Source organism: Tympanuchus pallidicinctus, unplaced genomic scaffold (assembly GCF_026119805.1).
Source record: "Tympanuchus pallidicinctus isolate F22 unplaced genomic scaffold, pur_lepc_1.0 scaffold22, whole genome shotgun sequence".
In the NCBI taxonomy this organism is placed as follows: domain Eukaryota; kingdom Metazoa; phylum Chordata; class Aves; order Galliformes; family Phasianidae; genus Tympanuchus; species Tympanuchus pallidicinctus.
Genome location: NW_026294739.1, coordinates 8,660,443 through 8,676,558, shown reverse-complemented (window position 1 = coordinate 8,676,558; position 16,116 = coordinate 8,660,443). Strand labels below are relative to the sequence as shown.

The window sequence follows — 16,116 nt, the reverse complement described above, 5'->3', positions numbered from 1 at the left end:
CCCCCCCCCCCGTGTCTCCTGCCTGGGGCACCGCGGGCAGCCGTCGTCCGTCCGTCCGTCCGCCCTGAGCGGGCGCAGCGCGAGCGAGGAGCCCGGGGCTTTCCCGCCTGGAACTGAGGTGAGCGGCGGAGGGGCAGCCCCTGGCGGCACTACCTGAGGCTGTCCCGCCTGGCCGCGGCACCCGCAGGCTGGGCACGCCGCGGGGCAGCGCAAGCGGCTCGGGGTACGGCTCCTCGCCTCCTCTCCTCGCCTTACCGCCGTGGCAGCGAGCGCGGGACCGCCCGGAGCGGGATTTCCGTAGCGCCCCGGAGGGGAGAGCAGGTGGCAGCGGGGCAGGAGCGCGGGCGGAGGGTGAAGCGCGAAGGGGAGCGGCGGCACCGCGGGACTCAGCGCCGCGCCCGGGCGCTGCCGCCGGCTGCTGCTGCTGCCCTGCGGGAGCGTTCGCCCTCCGACGGCGCTGCCGCCTTCCTCCGTGAGGAAGTGCTGTTGATGGGGCGGCTAACGAGAGAAAGTTCCTTCCGCTGCATAGACGTGAGCTGGTGAGAAGTGCTTCTTCCCGGGCTTTCGCGCACAGTAATGAAAGGTTTTCTCGATTGAAATGTGATTTGTAGAGTGGCGGCAAGATGGAAACTGTTATATTTTTAATTTCGACAAAAATGCTGCGTGTACAATGTGGCATCTTACCTGAGTGCTGTTCAGAGATAGCAAACCAGAGAAGAGCTGGCAAGGCCACAGCCATCATACTTAGTTGTAGTGTTCCTGAATACTGTACAGGGCATCCTGCATCAGAGGCCTCAAAAAGCACTACTAGTGATACATAAAGGCCTCACTATATAACAATAGGTACATAAAGTTGATTAGGACTACTGGTGTGATAGAAATCCAGAGTCTTCAAGGAGCACAAAGCAGCCACTGAGTTCTGTAGAACAGCTGCTTGTGTGGACATGAGGGCAGCAGAACCAGATCTCCATTCAGAGAAGGTACTATCAGCCTCTATGAAGTCTGCCATGAAAGCCAATTATTGGAGCTGCTTCTCCCAAGAATTTGAGACTAGCAGCAGAAATGTGTTTCTGGGAGAACAGAGCAGAATGTCAGAGACCTTGTGCATCACAGCAGATGCAGTCACCTTCATTCTCAAATCCCAAGCATCAGTAAGAACAAATTGGCAGGGATAGAGAAACTGGGGGGAAAAATAAAATGTTTTGCAAGCCAGATAGGTGGTAACCGCACTGAGAAAATCATATCTCAGGGAAGGAGTTAGTAAATTTTCCTATTTCATGTGTGAGATTACTACACCTGTCAACTGTGCTGTGCTTTTCATGCAGGAATACTGTATGGAAATAGTAAAAAAAGAAAGAAAAAAAAAAGTCATAAGTATAACAATGTGGCCTGGAGTTGTTCATAAGCCAAAGGCACCTCCACTTTACAAATACCTGAATATATCACTTTACCTTTAACCTGGTATTAGAGAAGTAGCATAGAGTCTCACAGAAGTGATAAGATGTGATGTTGTCAGGGACAGAAAGGTCAGGGGGAAGCAAATGAGAGGACAGTGGAAGAGAGCTGTCAGTACTCAGGAATAGCACAAGTTCATGCACAGGATGAGGAGTGTAAGTCTCATTAAAGAGGAGAGGGAGGCTCTTGAATACGAGGCAAAAAAGTATTGGAAGGAACAGAAGTAGAAGAAAGCAGAAAAAACACTATGAAAAGAAATACATAAATATATGCAGAGGATCTAGTGAATGAAATTTCGCTATAATACAAAGCTATTGAGTCAGTTCTTAAATGGTGAAAATCCAAGTGGAAACTTCCGAAAAATAAGTCCGCTTTCAAGCAAAAATGGGAAAATGCTCACAAGGAAGCTGAGGTGTTATCTCATCAGAGTCCATAACTATAAAATTGTCTTCCTTCTTGGTTGTTTTCTGGAGACTAAAAATCACAGTTACATTACAGTGCAAGCTTTCTCTACCTTCCCCTTCCCCAGGTTTTTGAGAATTACACGAGTTGGGTTTTGCTGACACTTGCATATCACTTTGGTGTTCCAGATAGAAAACTGGAGCACAGAAAGAGGGTAGGACTTTAGCAGATGAATGGAGAACTGCTCAGTACATGTAGAGTGTAATGTGCAGCATGGACTGGTTGCCTTAGGCTGTTCATTCATTAGTTAGCGCATGGTTGTTTACAAAGTCTCTTCTTCATACTATGGGATGTGGATATACTATGCATACACATAGGAGTCAATATTATCCACAGATTAGTTCTAGTTAGAAAGCTGTTACAGTGAATTATAGAAAGTAAGAAAGTAATGTTTCAGTATCTGCACACTCTTTTACAAAGAACATACAGCTATTGAGCAGCTAAAAGAGAGCAGCCTCTTGGCCGCAGGTTCAGATCCTTGCTCCCTTCTCAGTAACTGATTGCCTTTCCTTACTCAGGATACTTCTCCAAAGGAAGTGATCCCTGTCTGCTTAGGCAGTGTTCAATAACCTCAAAAAAAACCTCCCCAGATTGAGAAGACAGCTCTGAAAAAAGACTGAAAATCGGTAGCACCATAGGAAAAGCCCAGCTTGTCACATATAGATGCCTACACAAATGCCTACTCCCGCCCAATTTGCAGAAGATACTGGTAAATCTGGTCATGAAAGTGCAGACACAATATATATATACTTTTGAAGTTCATTAGGCCCTTACTGTGGAAACGTGTCACATCTTATTTCTAAAGTTTATAGAAGAATCAGTGAGTATGACTGTTTTTTAAAAAATAATTATGCAAGATGCTTTTTGTTCATTGCTGTGGAAGAAGACTTATTTTTTTTCTGGAATGAAATCTTGTACCCTTCTCTTGTTGATCTGTGTGTAGATCTCTCAAAATGAATGGATAGCTGATAAAAAGGTTGCTTGTAAAGGGGCAGTATAATGTAGTGACCATATAAAGCTGTGCATTATGGTGTATTTAAATAGGTAACACATTTTGGTTTTCCAATAATTTTTCATGTAAAATTGGACCTCAGATATATATATGTATGTATCTGAAACAGGTTCAGAGGAGAAAAAAACAACAGGATGGAGTGGTATCTATAGACCATCTGCACACAGAAGAAAACAGAAGAGCTGCTGGTTGGTTTATAAAACAGAAAAAAAGTGCTGCCTGTCCATCAATCAATGTAAATGGCGTTAACAAAGGATTCATTTGAACAAATTAAGTGGCTTATCAGAACTGCCTGGTAAGTTTTACAGATCACTAAAATCTTTAACTAGAGTCGCTAAGATACATTCTTAGCTGTCAATTGAACAGTAATCACCAGTTAAATGATCTGTAGACTGTCATAAATTCAATAAGCATATCAAGTAATTTACTATATTAAATTTTCATCTGTCTGTAAATTGAGACCATTTAAATTTCAAGTTCTACGCTGTTTAATCATGTTTAAACAGTAGAAAACAGGAAATCTAATTCTAAATCTGTTTTAAGAGGAAAGATGTTCCTATAACCAAGTAATTAACTTATTTGTAGAAGTGAAAGTAATGTCAAACTCATACCTGAATGCCTGCCCCAGAATCATTTCACATCGTTTACTCATCCCCATATGTAAATACTCAGTCCCATGCATCCAAAAGGATAAAATTACATAGGATGTGTTGACCATTTCTTGATGATGCAGATCCTTTAAAAATACACTTTTACTAAATAATCACCCCAACCATGTGTATATACCTCCTATTTTTAGAGGTAACGTTTTTTGTGAAGGTTGGATATTGCAAGTTTAGTTGTAAACTAGATTTCCTCTTCTCTTAAATCAGGTGGCTGCTGATTGTTTTTTCAGCACAAGAAATTGATGGGGTAAGTGACAATCTGTACTTTAAACAATTGGCAAGTAAGCTGGTATAGTTAAAAGAATACTATATACACCAAAATGACCTACAGCTCTGTGGGAAAATGGTGATGTTTCTTTCAGTATTTCTGCAATTCTCACCTTTCGATTTCTCAACTTAACCATTTTATGATTTTCTCCTTTTATTCTCCTACATTCTAACTTTGGCATCTTTAAATGCTTTTTAAAAGCTGTAATGTGCTGATTCTGTATCCTTTCGCATCAAGTCACTTTAGTGGCCTATGTTGTCAGAATAATAGAATGGTTTGGGTTGGAATGGATCTTAAAGACCATCCAGTTCCAACCCCATGCCATTCACTGTGTTGCCACAGCCCCATCCAACCTGGCCTTGAATGCCTCCAGGAATGGGGCATCCACAGCTTTTCTGAGCAGATGGTTCCAGTGCCTTACCACTCTCTTAGTAAACAATTTCTGCCTGAGATCTTGCCTAAATTTTCCCTCTTCTTAAGAGCTGCTCTCCCCTCTTGCTTATAAGCGCTCTTCAAGTATTGGAAGCCTACAACAAGGTTTCCCCAGAGCCTTCTCTTCTCCAAGCTAAACAAACTCAGCTCCCTCAGCGTCTTCCTAAGAGAGGTGCTCCAGACCTGTGATAATCTTCACAGCCCTGTAGCATGTATCGTGCTTGTGTGTATGTTACAACTGACCTCTGTCCATCTGTACTTTCCATCTCCTTGAAGTAAAAACTTTACATATAATACAGTGTTAATATCTACTATATTATCCTCTCAGTACTGTTCCCTGTATTTACCTCATCTTTGTAACCCCCTCAGTGGAACTTTTTTGAGTCCCTCCTCTTTGTTTCCTGCAAATAAATATTAAAAACTTTTCTTGTGTTTTTTTTTTTCTAGTCACCCTTTTTTGGTTTAAATGTTAAGATAGAATTATTTTTAAAAAAATAGAACAAAGGGAAGCAGCTTATATGTTATTAGAAACTTGCATTCTGTTGACATTCCTGTGGAGTCAAGTTGTTAACAACTAGGTTAAAGACTAGCATGAAGGAGATTGGTAATTTTATGGGAAGTTGTTTGTGAAAGAGAAACAGCCTGTGAGAGAGGCTCTCATACCGCCTTGTTCTGAGGCTTGGGAGTACCAGATATTCTAAAAATATTGTAGAAAGAAAGGAACAGAATTTTTCCTTGTTATCTAATATTTATCACTGTTTTCTCCTTGAAAAATAGAAGTACAAACCTATTCTGTTCTGTTGATCATTAAAACGAGTAACAAAATGCTTTTGACCTTGATAAAAGAGAAATCCAAACTAAGCAAATATTTTTCACATTATCACTGTTTACTTGCTTACTTAAGTTGTTTTTAAATCTTGTAAGTCCTTGCCATCCTATTCAAAGCCACGCTCACCACTTATATACTTAATTTTGTTGAATAATGTGACTTAATAAACATTCTAACCACTTGAGTAAGTTTGTAAGTGCATGTAGTATGTATAATTGGCATATATTTAATATCATACATTGGGAAATGTAAAAGAATGATAAAAATCTTCAGTTATGACCATAAATCTAATGACATTATATTTTGTGTTACTTTAATTTCTCCTAAAATACTCTTTTTTCTTCATTTCAATTTGATGAAAAGGAAGTCTCTTCCTTTGGTGCCAAGAAGACAACAACAGAAGGTTTTGATACAAGAACTAAGTAAACTAATGATATATAATACATAATAATACTGTGTACATAGTACTTTTTTTCATTTCATAGGCAAAGATTAAATTGAGTTGTTTCATAGATTGCATTCAGCCTGTTTTGCCTTCTATTGTGTAATTTTAGTTGAGTAGTCTCCTATTGGGATAATTTATAAATTTACAATTGTTACAAATTAAAATTATGACAGTTGAAATATTTCTAATGCAGCCTATTTGTATTTAGCTTCAATATTTAATACTGCTCAACATAGATGGTAGGTAATAACTTTCACCTTGTACAGCAGTAGCATTAAACTTTTGCTTATTGTTTCTACTTTGCCAACACGTTTGTGCTGAGAGGTGCAAGAACTTCAGGAGGAATTTATATGTAATACTGACTTATGTATTCTATTAATCAAACATTGGGTGATGTTCCTATGATACTTACAGACAAATGTAAATTGTGGATTACCTCTGAAGATGGTGAGGCATCACCATTTGTCAGTCTTTTGAGAAGAAAAATTTCAAAGACCTGCTGCTTCTTTCATGTCACTAACATGAAGTGTTAGAAACAATCAGATGTGGATCACGTGTTTCTGATATTAACATCCCTCTGAGACTTTCACCTTGCCCAGTGACTTCTGAATATAAAAGAAGCTTGTTGTATAAGAAAACTTTTTAGGCTCTAGTAGTGTTTTGCAGTGCCAGACCTTACCTCAAACATCAATTGTGTAACTGCTGTGTGTTCATCATGGTCTTTCAGCCAGCCATCTAGCCACATCCTGGATGCAGGAGTGCATGTCTTGAGTCCTGTGGTCTCAGAGTTACCCTCTGCCAGAACAGAGGATGTATAAAAGTCTAATATAGGCCCGACTATACCTGTACATCTATTTTTCTTTCCAAATGAAGCCAAAGAATTCAGGATGCAGCACAGACCAATGCTTTGTCCCTAATTACAGCATGTGTGGGAATTATACTTGCTTAAGTGAAGCAGTAGATTCAGCAGCTTAAGTGTGGGTATCATTCCTCTAAAATTCTGCAAAATCAAAAGCATCCTTGCTTTTCTGCATTAAGTTGAAGGGCTACACTTTATTCTGATGTTTACTGTCAAGATTCTTCTACAACAGGAAATTGTCCAGTGGGTATAACAGCAGCAGCCAAATTTTTTGCCTTAAAATTGTCTAATTGGACAATATGTGAACAAACCAAAAGCTTTATCACTTTTTAAATAAGTATAAATAGTAGATTCTTATTTTTAGTAACATTTTAACAGAGAATTCAGAAATTTTGTTCTGTTTCTTAGAGCTGGACAGGCTTACTTAAACAGCAATTTCTTCCTAGTATTTTACCCTTTTAGAAAAACCCAAGCATTAAAAAAAAATGTTTAAAATAAAGTGCTATGTCATATAATAAAATGATTACTGTCAGTTGTATGTTAATAAATTCATTACCTTTTAATTTTCAGGGAGGATATGCATACATTGACCCATGTGGGGGACAGGATTGTTCAGTTTGTCGGTGCTTTCCAGAAAAAGGATCAAGAGTAAGTGATAAATAGAACTAATGAGAACTGCTGTTGCAAATACTGTTCATTTTGTGCATGTTGCTATTCTGCAGTCATTATGGCTGGTGATCATAAACAAGTCTGAATACAGTAAGCTAGAATAATTTTATCACTGGTATGAAATACAACTCTAATTGGAAGAAGAATCTGAACAGCCTTGATTGCAACCAAGCTTGTAATAATTTTGTTGCCTTTTTATTTTGGTAAGGATTCTTGGAGATCCACCTGGTAGTTAGACAAAGGCCATTCTTTAGATGTGTTAAGTTTAGAAATCTGTGCTTGTTTTCTCCTAAGAACTTGGTTAAAAGAAGATGCCTCTGCCATTTGCTGCTTTTATGGGAAATTGTTTCTTATTTTGGTTAGGTGATTCTGAAAGAAGATTGCAGGGTTTTTATTTTACTAACTTAATGCACTGTGTATAAAAAAAAATCTGAATTGTCTTTGCTTTATAAATAATCAGCATATAAATAAATAAAAATGAAGTCTAGATATTTTTGTATTGTACACTAAAATTAGTAACTTGCCTCTCTTAGTAACATCCTCTCTTTTGATACTTAGTAGATGATTTCCAATTTTTAAAGGTCATCTCTTACAAGTGTGTGAATATTGTTATTTGTTAACTGAAATGTGGTCCCGTGATAACTAGTTTATCTTAGTTATTTTTTCTTAAAATATATAGCTAGATATAGCTAGTAAAAATAATTAAAATGTTAAACAAGGAAAAGAGTTATTTAGATACATTCTCTGATTAGTGAACAATTGAAAAATTGACAATGAATGAAATAATTTTCTTTCAAAGCACAAGTTAAAGTTTTGATCTTAAAAAACTTGAATAATGGAGCTGTGTGCCCTGTTTGTGTACAGCCTGAGAGGCCACAAAAGTAAGGCACACCTTTCCCTTTCCCTTACTGTGCTTCTGCAGTCAGCTGCATGGTTTGCTGTGTCATGATTGCTGCCCTGGTGTCCTTGGATCCTATCCTAATCCTCCAGGATTATGTCTATACAAGAGTACTCCATACTGTAGAATTTTCATAATAGGGGCCTAGGATGTGTCTATCTCTGTAACACTGTTAACAAAGGGACATCCCAGAGAGAGTATTTTGACTAGCAGCATTGCAGTGTCTCACAGTGCTACTGAATAGACTGATTTAGATACCAAAAAACCTGATCTGAAGTATCACTTAAAAGCAATTAAACTTTGATACTAGGGGAAAAGGAAAAGATGATGAAATTTTCCCCAATTCTAATTCTCTCACTAGCTTAGAGGTTCTGAATTACGTACCTGAATTACATTGACTATAATCAGTCAATACTCACCACAGTCACTAGGGTTTTGTGTTTCTCCATAGGTGAAAAGAACCATGACTCATGTATTTGCAGTTAGTTTTCTAAATGCTTACAAGGTCTAGATCAAAGTGCTTAACAGAATGCAATGGAAAAATAAACAGTATGAAATTAATTCAACATCATTATACAAATTTAAATCAGAATTGTACCATTCTCTAAAACAGCTTTGAAATACATGCACTGACAAATACAGTCCCTCCAGTGTAACATGAATTTATATGCCATACAGTGGTTTCTAGTCATAGGTAAGTAAGAAGTTGAAGTATGGCTGATAAAGCCATTATGTGAAAAATAACTTTAAAAAGCATCACTTTAAAATAGATTGTTGCAAATGTTTTCTAATGCACAGTGATTAACTCTTTTATATAGGATTACTTACTCTTTTTCTCCTACAAACCTGTTGATTTCTAAACTCTGCTGTGTTCTGTCTTTACACTTTGACACACAAACTTTGCTTTCCTAGCCTTTGTAGATATTAGTCATTACAAAATTAAAAAACTTACTTATCTTCTTGTTAGCTTCCTAGAATGCAAAACATCATGCTTTATCTTCTTCTCAGTCTGAGTTCTGCTCTCAGGCTGGTTGATCAGGCATTTGAGTCTAACCTCAGTCTTGGCTTTAAATTGCAAGAAGTGAATGATCATTGAAAGCCTTTGGCATTGTATAGTATGCAACTCTAAAATTTCAGAAGTGTTCTGTTTATTAAATAATCTTTCTCTATAAAGAAGTAGAGGTAAAATCAACAGTTTGCATTCGGTTTCTTAGTGCTGTATTTTTTTTTCTTTTTTTATTTATTTAGAACAGGCTAGATGTCAAAAATAAGGGTGAGCTAGCCTCCTCAGCAAACATTTGCTGAAAATACAAAAATATTAAAGGAACTTCATGGATTTGCTGGGCAAAAGGCAATGGAACAATAATCCCATCCAGACCAGCTGGAAAGCCAACCTTACTGCAACTTCCAAATTTAACAGATCTTCATTCAGCTGTGCTAAAGGAACTGCAATATAGGGGGCTTTTGCAAATACTGAAAGAGAATGGCAGCATCTAAGGGAGCTACATATACAGTATATATACTGAACTACATTGGCACGTGTAGCCTACACCACCTTCAGTTCAGTTTTGTTGCTTTTGTTATTTAATTCTTTTGCATCAAGGAGTCAGATGTACGAGATTCTTTTCATGACGTTATGTTAAACATTGCAATCTAAGAATCGTATGGGAGCAATGGCAAATTGTCTCATTATTGTAACATATGTAACATATGTAACATATGTAATTATCACATATATTAGGATCACACGAGGTCAGACCTATTATGATTAATCATCTTATCCAAACTCTTTCAAGAAAAAAAAAGTCCTTCTCTAGACTAACTGGAACATGAATACTCATTTGTTATTCTTTGTCTTTGTTGTTGGATGACTACTTCCAGGTAGAGGTAGAGTTTCAAGGGCCAGTGTCCATTAACCAAGTTTACAGATGGCTTATAATTTAGTATACAAGGTTTTATCCCCCTTAAAAAGTGTGCTGTTGTAGAAACTATGAAGTCAAGTGCGTTATTTATAATACATCTGGCTGAAGCCATCAAAAAATGATGACAGCACTATCATGCAGATTTTTTGCTAGACAGACATCATAGCGCCAACTTAGAAGTGATAGATTGATGTCTGAATAGGAGTCTAAACAGCTTCTTTCGTGCATTGCTAGTGGTCACTCTCTATGTCTTTCTCCACATGCTGATGAAAAGAGTATTTTTAAAGAAGTTGGAATATCTTTCTATCTGTTCATAAAAAGCTGTTGTCTAGTTTCATGATTAAGGTGTGCCCATCTGTTAAGGGTTTCACTTTGTCAGCAAACTGTGGAAAAAAAATATCGTGGCAAGTTTCATTTGGGGGATTATTGTTGACACTATGAAGGGTATTTGATGACATTGCCATTATGCAGATTTTAGAATGTTACTTTTCTTTTTAGCCTTGCAGTGAAAGCATTATCCATTGGAAGTTCAGCTACTAAAATGAACAAATACATTGTTTCCATGTTTGGAGTAGACTGATAGTCCATCAAGAGATTTATACTAAAATTGAAGTAGAGTATGTGTTTTTAGAGCTGATATAAATCAGCTTTGTTTGTTTATAATCACCAGTGAAAAGTGACACATATTTACATTTTGTGAACATAAAACCATTTAAATTTATGACCTAACAGTAGCTCTCAGCTCTCTCCTAACATAGCTAACAAGTAGGACAATAAGAGAACAGACCCCTAAAATTAAACTCCTGAATGTATTCAGGTGTCTGAAATGAGGAATGGTTATCAGGATTGCGTTATTCTCTGAAGTTTCCAAAGGAAAGTAGGAGCTAAAATGTTGCCCTATGGTCTTTGGCACCGTACACAATAAGCTTTCTTTCTATTCATTTTTTTTATGCAAAAGTATGATTAGTTAAATCTTTAAAGAAAAAAAAAAAAGTGCAGCCAAATGAACACAATAGGAACTGAGACATTGCCATTATGCCTATTTAAAAAACTTCTAAATGTCAAAATAGAAACTCTTCTATGTTGTAAGAGAACAAGATAATTGAGGTTTGAGCTAGAGAAACTGACCATAGGAATAAGAGAAACAAACTGCCATGACTATACATGAGCAAAAAGAAATCTTTAAGGAAGCAGCAGACATCAATGTATTTTATTTGTGGCAAATGGCAACTTCATTGGTATTTTTTTGATTTTTTTTTTTTTTAATTCCATAAAATTCTTGATTTTCATTTGCTCCTGATACGTCCAAGTGAAACTCTTCCTTCATTTGCCCCACTTTAGCATGGGAAGTTCGGTCCTTCATAATTCTTGCAGTATTGAATCAGAGGCCTAAAAAACGCTGGCTACTCTAAAAAAAATTTGATACTTAAAAAAAAAAATGTTTGCAGTTAGCACTGACCAATTGTAAACCTGTCCTGTGCCAACCCGAGTTTGATCCCATTCAATTCCTTTGGCTTTGTTTATAGAGTTAAGTAGATTTAGAAAGCAAGCATTTATTCATGATCCAACCTGATCAAGCTTCCATGAGGTCATGTGAAATGCCTGGAGCCAAGAGAATAACAAATATAATTCAGCAAGACCAACGTTTGTTCTTCTGTAGATGAAGCAAGAGGCCTATATTCATAGTAGTTTAAGAGAGAACTTAGTAGGCAGGTATCTAAGAAGGTCTCATGTTTTCTTCTATATGATGTATAGGAAATAAGCACTTCTGAGGGATACTAAATCAATTTGTTGTCAAAGTCAAAAAGTCAGCTCATGAGTATTTCAGGACTGTGGGGTACTGATGGTGAAATCTAATTCTATGGTAGGTCTGTCCGCTGATGTTGCTATTCTTGTCACATCTCCCTGATGGATCCTGTGGGTTATCATGTTTCCTTTGTAGATTCTGCGGGTTAACCAAGTCCAATTTACAGCAGCATAAACATATGTAAGATTTGCTAACTGGGAAACAGGAAATTCTGAGTTTTTTGTGCCTAAGAGGTGTTTTTTAAACTACATTTTTTTACATACTGGTATGATGTATACGTAGCAAATCAATGGCAGTCTGTCATTCACATGGAATGTCTAGCAGTTATATTTGAACTTTCAAGCTGCACACTGATAAAGCAAATATACAAAATCCATTGATTTGATCTCAAAATATATGTGCTTAGTTGAATCCATTATCAGAGATACACCATGCATGCTAGCATTTGAGGAAACCCAGATCTGTCCCCCTTTTTTGCCTAATACTTGTTGATTGTTTTTTCTCATTATATTAGCTGCAATATAGTTTTAAAATAGAAGATTTCTGAGATAGCAGAGAATGGACTCTACTCACCAGAATGCGGGATAGAAAAGGATCACTTTGTTCTCCTCACAGTGAGGGCTGTTTGTGATTGTTCTTTGTACAAAAAATACATCCACAGCATCTGTAAAATAGCATTATTCATATTAGGTATGTTTCTATTTTTTTTCCAAAAGTTTTAAACTTCATAAATTATCTTTTCTTTTGTTCTTGAGGACTTTCTTTCCTCATTTGTATTGGTTCTCCTGACCCACCATACTATAAATAGTGTTTTTTATCAGTTTCAGATTGTTGACCTTTTCCTCACTGATGAAGAAAATTTGAGGTATTACAAAACTCTACAGAATTATTCTTTTTCATAGATTTGGATCAACCAAACATTGCCAATCAGTGAACCACTTATAAAAAAAAAAAATAAAAAAATCATAGAATGGCTTGGGTTGAAAGGGACCCTAAAACTCATTTATTTCCAACCTCAGTTGCCAAGGCCAGAGATACCTTTCAGTAAATCAGCATGTTCAGTGCTCCATCCAACTTGATCTTGAACATTAGAGCAAAAGTTAATTTTATTTTATTAGTTAATTTGATGTTAATGATTTGTAGTCTAAAATACTCTATTTGTAACTCTCTGTTTTCAACTGTTAACAATCTTAGTATTTCAGCACCAAATTTTCTCATTTAGTATTTCTTTTATGCAATAGTGACACCCACTGGCTTATTGGATGCCTCTTCTTTTTATGGTTGTTCAGAGTTTAAAAAAAAAAAAGATAAAGTACATGGTGATTTTTTTTTTTAGCTTTTCACTGTGATCTGTTGTGTTTCAACAAAATATCACTGTGAAGATTATCACGGTCACAGGGGTTGGAATGAAGCACTGGAGTTGATCTAGTCCAACTCCCCTGCTAAAGCAGGTTCCCTAGAGTAGGTTGCACACACAATCACAGAACTGTAGAAGTTGGAAGGGACCTCTGGAAATCCATCCCCACGTACTACATTCCCATAGCATATTGGATCATCACAAAATATTATAAAAGAGCACAGAATATCTTAAAAGATTGCAGCATGATCAAGATGCTGATTCAAGTCAATCACTACAAGTTACTACTGAATTTAATTGGCTCAAAATATGACTATTAAAAAAAGCTACATAATACTTAAAAGTCACTGTCCCACCTGTTGTTTCTGAACAAACTCACAATTAATTACATTCCATATATTTTTCAGTCAAACAAAGATTTTTCTTGAAGTATTGTCCTGTCTTAATCATGTTAGCAGTTAGAAAGTGGAATTGGAAGTCTTAACTTACAGTAGAAATGGTTTTGGCCCCTGTGCTACACAATTAGTCTGAGGGAGTGGAAACCTCCCAGAATACTCCTGAACTCCTACAAGGCCTGAAAGCTATGGCTTGAGTTCCAAAAAGGGAGAAAGCATGGGTGGAGCTTAAGAGTAGCTGCAGATGCTTCCACCTCACTAAGCAAATTACAAAAGAAAACATCTGTCTGCAAATGGCTGTGTGCACTCCTCCACTCTAGACTATTCTGTTTTCCTCCCTTTCTCCATCCTATCCCTGATGAAACGATAAGGACTGGTTACATGCCAGAGTCAAGTGAAGAATGAAAAGTGTACTACATTATGTGTCTACAGTCTGATTCTGTGCAGTTGCTGAGAATTTTTGGTTTTGTGTATGTGAGCAGACAGTAAATGCATTTCACGAATCCCCAATACTTCCACGCTGCATATCACATAGGTACTGTTCTAATCAAAGCTAATAACTGGTGGTCTTTTGACTTCACTGATAACGAGAAATGAGGCATAGAATTCACTCTGATAACATGAACAAGTTGTTTTTTTGTTTGCTTTGTGTATTCCAATTAAGACTACTCTAAACTGTCAAATTTTTAAGCAATTAATGCTCAGGGCGCTCTGAAAGTCTGGTGTTCTCCAATTCTCAGGCAAGCAAAAGCAGTCATTCCAAAGAATCTTGACCATTGTCTTTTCTAAATTATAATAAGTGCTTTGCTGCACAATTCTGAACTATTTGCAGTCTTAGTTGCAGGAAACATACTTGATCCAAGAAAAGTGGTCTTGTTTTGTCAGAAGTCAGTTTCTTACTGCAGATCAAGCCCAGGATATGCTAAAATGACAGACCATAGTTTTGACATGGGTGGTTCTTTACCTAGACAATTAGCAAGGCTGTGAAAACCTAAATGAATTTATTGACATCAGATGTCAGAGGAGGCATAATATTCAGTCCATTTTAACTGAGCTAATTTGTCATTTCTACATGAACATGACATGACTACCTTCATCCTCTTTATTTGTACAGCTGTCCTGAGACTGCAGTGCTGTGGTAGTCACATTGGATGGGCACAAATAATAGATGGGATAATAGATGTTATGACATGGTATCAGTTTGGTCTTAACAAAGCTCCCAGTCATTATCAGTCTTTGAGCTGAAAGAAAGAGAGACAATCCACCAGCTTCACATGGCATTCTAAAGTTGTATCAGCTGTCAAACCTATTGTGAATTCTGGATTCAGTGACTCGTTTTTATGACTTCACTACCTCCTGCTGAAGACACAAACCGTGGAGTCAATTAAATTAACAGAGTAGCAACTAAAGACATTTTTATCAGCACGAAGGGCCGCATGTCCATAATTTGAAAAAAATTTCTCTGTCAACTATTTGATGCAGAGTGTACACATTAATTAAAATATATTAAAATCACTGCAGAAATTTGTCAAAAAGATGCTTTGTTAACATCAGGGCATTTGAGCATTACTGAGAAATATCTTGCCTTCCCCCCCTTCCCCGCCCCCCACCCCCGCTGGTGAAAGTTATATTATGCATTGGCAATTGCTAGTTCCATGTACTAAGAAAATAGCACTGCTTCCAGGAGTGGGTAGTTCAAATATTTGCATTTTATTATTTTATTAGCCTAATTTGTTTCACTTTTCTAATATTCAAAATAAATCTTTAATCAAAATGGTTGTTCAGTCTTTTTAAAATCAAGCTATTAGAGTCTGTAGTAGCTTCTTTAAAAGTACATCAATTAATAAAATCATTTTTTCAACAGAGGAGGTGCAAAGCTCTGCCAGTAGATAAGCTGCAATTGTTCATACCAGCAAATACTCAAATAACACCCGGAATTCTAACTATCCATTCATTGTTAAAAAGGATGCAGAATCAGCACATTTTCCTACTAGTAGCCATGAATTTCTGTAGTATTTTACACTTTGAATTATACCATCAAGAAAACTATAACTGTTGCTGAAGACAGAATGCTGATTTTGCCCTGGAAATTTTGCTAGTGACTTCATTGGAAGCAACATTAAGGTTTAAGTGAGGGTGCCAGTACAGGCCAATGGAAAATGAATTGTGCAAGGATTCTTTTCCAAGTAGTCCTCTGCTCTTCTAATAGGACCTTCAGCTTTAAAGAAAGAAAAAGAAAAAAGAAAAAAAAGATTTAAGGCTCTGCTTGCAATTTTTGAGAAAATATTCTGTTTAGACAGATTCAGTCTGTTGAAATATTTACACTTGGTAGAATGGAATTTAGTTCTATCATTTCAACATAATTTGATACTTGGAGCTAATTAATATGTCTACAGTAATTTTTGATTTCTGTTCTTTTTCTTGAATCCATTCATAGAAAGTAATGTATGGCCTGTCATTTCTGTGAATGGACATTGTACTGAAATATCCTTTACTGCCCTCCTGTGGTGTTTAAGACACACTTTCTCTGACAGGCACATGACTCCATATTGCTCTCTTTTTTAATAATGTGGTGTAATGTAGGCTTTTGTAGGGTCAAGTGTAGACAACTCATATTTAAAACCTATGATTTAATCATTAT

The 16,116-nt window shown here is 36.9% G+C and overlaps 1 protein-coding gene across 1 annotated transcript in view; it reads left to right on the top strand.

The window, feature by feature from the left end:
- The first annotated feature begins 5 nt into the window (after positions 1 to 5).
- The window catches only part of COL4A4 (collagen type IV alpha 4 chain), a 64,333-nt gene continuing 48,222 nt past the window's right edge, over positions 6 to 16,116 (top strand). The window contains exons 1-4 of the mRNA XM_052686227.1: positions 6 to 118; positions 3,039 to 3,224; positions 3,802 to 3,841; positions 6,998 to 7,075. Coding sequence (XP_052542187.1) covers positions 3,169 to 3,224; positions 3,802 to 3,841; positions 6,998 to 7,075 — 174 coding nt within the window. The 5' untranslated portion in view covers positions 6 to 118; positions 3,039 to 3,168. The remainder of the gene's footprint in view (positions 119 to 3,038; positions 3,225 to 3,801; positions 3,842 to 6,997; positions 7,076 to 16,116) is intronic.